This window comes from Limulus polyphemus, unplaced genomic scaffold, assembly GCF_000517525.1.
Source record: "Limulus polyphemus unplaced genomic scaffold, Limulus_polyphemus-2.1.2 Scaffold2131, whole genome shotgun sequence".
NCBI classification, from domain to species: domain Eukaryota; kingdom Metazoa; phylum Arthropoda; class Merostomata; order Xiphosura; family Limulidae; genus Limulus; species Limulus polyphemus.
The window spans coordinates 27,078-31,273 of NW_013667741.1; the positions used below are offsets into that span (position 1 = coordinate 27,078).

The 4,196-nt window shown below is 34.7% G+C and overlaps 1 protein-coding gene across 1 annotated transcript in view; it reads left to right on the forward strand.

Moving 5' to 3' along the window:
* The window catches only part of LOC106466037 (cadherin-86C-like), a 69,635-nt gene that overhangs the window by 18,896 nt on the left and 46,543 nt on the right, over positions 1–4,196 (forward strand). Inside the window, exons 7-8 of the mRNA XM_022393998.1 lie at positions 920–1,003; positions 2,190–2,315. Coding sequence (XP_022249706.1) covers positions 920–1,003; positions 2,190–2,315 — 210 coding nt within the window. The remainder of the gene's footprint in view (positions 1–919; positions 1,004–2,189; positions 2,316–4,196) is intronic.

Below are 4,196 nucleotides of genomic sequence, written 5' to 3' on the forward strand. Positions count from 1 at the left end.
CAAAAAAAACAAACAAAAAAAACAAACAAACAAATCAAATTATATACTTCCTGGATTGATTTTAGACTCTAATCTTTTTATTTATTGAAAAATTTGTAATTATTGTCTTGAAAATAATCAACCGTAAAGGAGAAAACATGATTACAGCGACATAATATTTTGGATATTTTTATATGTGAAAAAGTAATGGGACAATCAGCTAATAACAAATTTTCAAAACATAAGTTAATCACAACAAAGTCTTGAGTCATACTTACAATTTTTGTGTTTGTATTATTGCTTTGAAATTAAATTTTTCTGCTGGCGACATGCGATTTTTAACACCCCCAATTTTTATTTCCTTTGTTTGCTGGAAACATTTAACACAAACTCAACATATTATATGTGTTTAGAAAGCTCTGTCCATCGTCTGCCATTTACAAATTATTATATGTTTGTGTAAGATATGTACTCGGAGAAATTTGCCCCAGAACACTGGCGACATCAAATTGGACACATAAGAAAGCCTAGCCCACAAATCCATCAATACAGGACTTTTGTTACAATGCTCATAGTAACAACTATCCACGGCCTCATGTATGTAAAGTTATAATTACACATAAAGGGTGTCCGAAAAGTCCGGAACCATAGGTACTTCAATACAATTTACAGAATGTGTTTCACATGTTGTCCTTGTAATTCGAGACTAGTTTGGATTAATAGCAGAATTAACTCGACCTTCATACGCTTTGACAGCAGGATAATCAGTGACGTATCTGAAATTAAGAAAGACTGTAAATCACCTATGGTTCCTGACTTTTCGGAAACGCTGTATACGTACTTTTAAAGTTAAATTTTGAGTAATTTACTTGCAACGTGTCAGAAGTTTGGAAATAAGTTCTACATTTACAATAACTTCTTTTTAATTATTTTATGTCAGAATACTCCTCTAAGTGAAGTGATCGGCCACGTCGTAGTTAAAGAAAAGGAAAACAGTAACCTTCCCGTTTCCTTTGAAATTCAGGTTAGTGCTAAGTATTTACTAATGTTTTTCTGTGACATTACTGTGAGTTATTTAACTCAACAGTCTGACTCATGTTTTTGTAATATTTTCCAGTAAGTATAACCATATATGCAGACATATTTGTATATCCATCTGTTTATTTATTTGTATTAAACACAAAGCTACACAATGGTCTATCTGTGCTATGCTCACCATGGGTATCGAAACCCGGTTTCTAGCATTATAAGTCTGCAGACATGCGCTGTGCCACTGGGGGATTTGTCTTTGTGACCACGGTGCGTATATATGTGTGTGTGCGTGCGAATGTGTGTTGTATGTGACTTTTCGAAATTACGTATATATTTGCTAATACAGACCCTCTTGTAAGATCGACTAGTCTTTTATTAATCCTGTGATAAATAACTAAATGAGTTCTTTTAGTGATTAAAGACAAGTATTTAACCACAGTTCGTCGAAAAATGATTATAACTTTCATAAAATATATATGCTACATAATATTACTATGAGTTCTCTTCCGTTTAAGTCAAGAGTCTGGTGAAAGTCATTGTCTTTGGTAAAGTGATTGACCTATAAAAAAGAGATAACTAGTTACTATACACTGAGAGAATTCGAAACCCATCTTTACCCTAGTCTCAGTTGCAAGTGCAGGGTTGGATGTTTACACGAAATGGATGCAGTCACAAGAAAGTCCTGTTAAAACAACTAAAAAGACAGGTCGTCCAAAAACTTTAAAATCCAATCAAAACTTGACAAGAAAATTATAATTGCGAAGCACAAGAAATGGTAAGAATGAAATACGTTTTTCTTCTCGTTGTAACCATTTTCATTGTCTTAGGTCGTTCAGTTGTTGACAGACGTCAACCGGTGAAAGTCATTTATTGTTGTTTCTACTAAGTGCGCAGTCTCCGAAAAAGTATAATTTGAATAGCCCTGACAAACGATAGCCTTGTTTTGGAATACTGTTCATAACATCCAAACAGTATCTTGGGAATTTCATTACGTTTTTCAAAGCAAGAGACTGAATCCTAAACTTATGCAAAATAAGGAGAAATTGGTCTAACGGATTTTCTCTTGTTCAAAGTTGCCTCCAAAATATATTAATTTCTGTACAATTGACTTACGATTTTAAGGTTCAGTATTTGTACGTTAGTTTAAATGACACTTCTAGTACCTCTTTTTCTCCTAGGGATCTGAGATATTTGCCATTAAGTACATGTTTGGACCACGTGGAAGTAGTAAAGCAGAAATAAGCATTGTAGGAGACCTAGACTATGAAAGATCAGATTTCGTCAGATTTAAAGTCTTGGCTCTGGTAAATAAGTGCATTGTTTAATTATTACTTTCAGTTGGTAAGTACTAATCAATTTGTTATAGTCTATATACGTTTATATGGTGTAGAAATAATTATGATAGTGGAGTTATACTATAAAGAACCTGAATTATACTGTCTGGTAAGTAACCAGATTGTTGTTGATCTTGATTTTAAGATGGTGTAAAAATAATAAAAGAAACATGCTATAATTCTTACTTTGTTAAATAAACGGCTGGACTTTTCCTCTGTTTACCATGAAATATACTAAAAATCATTGTACCATAAAAATTTTGATGTGCTGACTTTATTAAGTAACCAGATTTTGTAGGTATTATTAAAGTATTTTAAGAAAGCTACACTAGAAAAATAGGGCTTCCTGCCAAACTTTGGTGGGTAATTTACATTATCAGTTTTTTTTATTAATGTAGGTAAAGTGTTATAGAGGAGTTATATTACCGGGAGTGAATTGTCCTATGTAAGAACGATGGTAAATGCCCTGTGTTGTCTTCGAAACTACTTCCGTCATCATTGACTGTAATCAGTCTGGTGGCCAGGATTATTCATTATTGCCAAACACCACATTTTCCACTGTATCAATTTCTTAGTATTATATATTATTAATCTGAATGGCACCTTATACAATACATTAACTAAATGTCCATGCCAGAGACATCTAAGGCTCAGGCATTTCTAGTTTAGAAACGTCTTATCCAAGGGACAACAACTAGTTAGTAGGACTAGCCGCCTAAGTGACTACTCCTACAAAATAGCGAGTTTGATTTTCAGAGCTATGACGCTCCTCTCGCAGTAAAGTATATTCAGCTGCATGTTGTGGCTCGAACCTCATACCTTCTGATATGCAGCCCAACATGCATACCTTGGAAAACGCATGCTTTTCAATTGAAACAAGTTTAAGCGAGAAACTGCATGATCATCTTAGACCATTTATCATGACAAGCTTTCTACGTACACTTCACTGTATGTGGATGTCAGCTTTCAAGAGCATGTTCAAGCAAAATAAATAAATCTCTGTGGGTGCACATCCAAGTGGTTTCAAAGGTATGTCAGAGAAGGGGATAATCTGAACACAATGGTTTAATTTTCAGTGGTTCGTAGAAATGCTACTATGTGTGATATGACTCTTTATTCTGGTATAACCATATTGTATTGGTGTTCTGCCCGTACAGTGCAATAATTTCGTCTCATGTAATTGGTGTGAGTACATTCTTCTGCGTAGGTTTTACTTTTTCTTTACTTTGTGCACTCTATGAAGTTTATATGATAAATCTGTACAACCAAAATGTCTGACAAAAATAATATTTTACATTATTTGTATCATTTTGTAAAGTCCTTTTCATCCCTGTGGTCAGCAACAAATTGCTTGTTTCTTGTTACAGTTGCACAAATATGTCCAATCCTCGCTCAAAGTTGCAGTAAACTTCAATCTCTCACATGCAAGGTAATCTTGTGCAGCTAGGTTTCTGAATTTTGTCCTTCTTTCACCAGGTTGTTGGAGGAGCAGTTTGTTTCTTCATGATTTATGCTTCTTTACAAGGCCAATGTATTTGTAAATAATCTTGTACAATAATCCTCCAGCCACCTGGCTACATGGTACTATAATCCTTCAGCCACATGGCTACATGGTACTATAATCCTTCAGCCACCTGGCTACATGGTACTATAATCCTCCAGCCACCTGGCTACATGGTACTATAATCCTTCAGCCACATGGCTACATGGTACTATAATCCTCAAGCCATATGGCTACATTATACTATAATCCTCAAGCCACCTGGCTACATGGTACTATAATCCTCAAGCCATATGGCTACATTGTGCTATAATCCTTCAGCCACATGGCTACATGGTACTATAATCCTC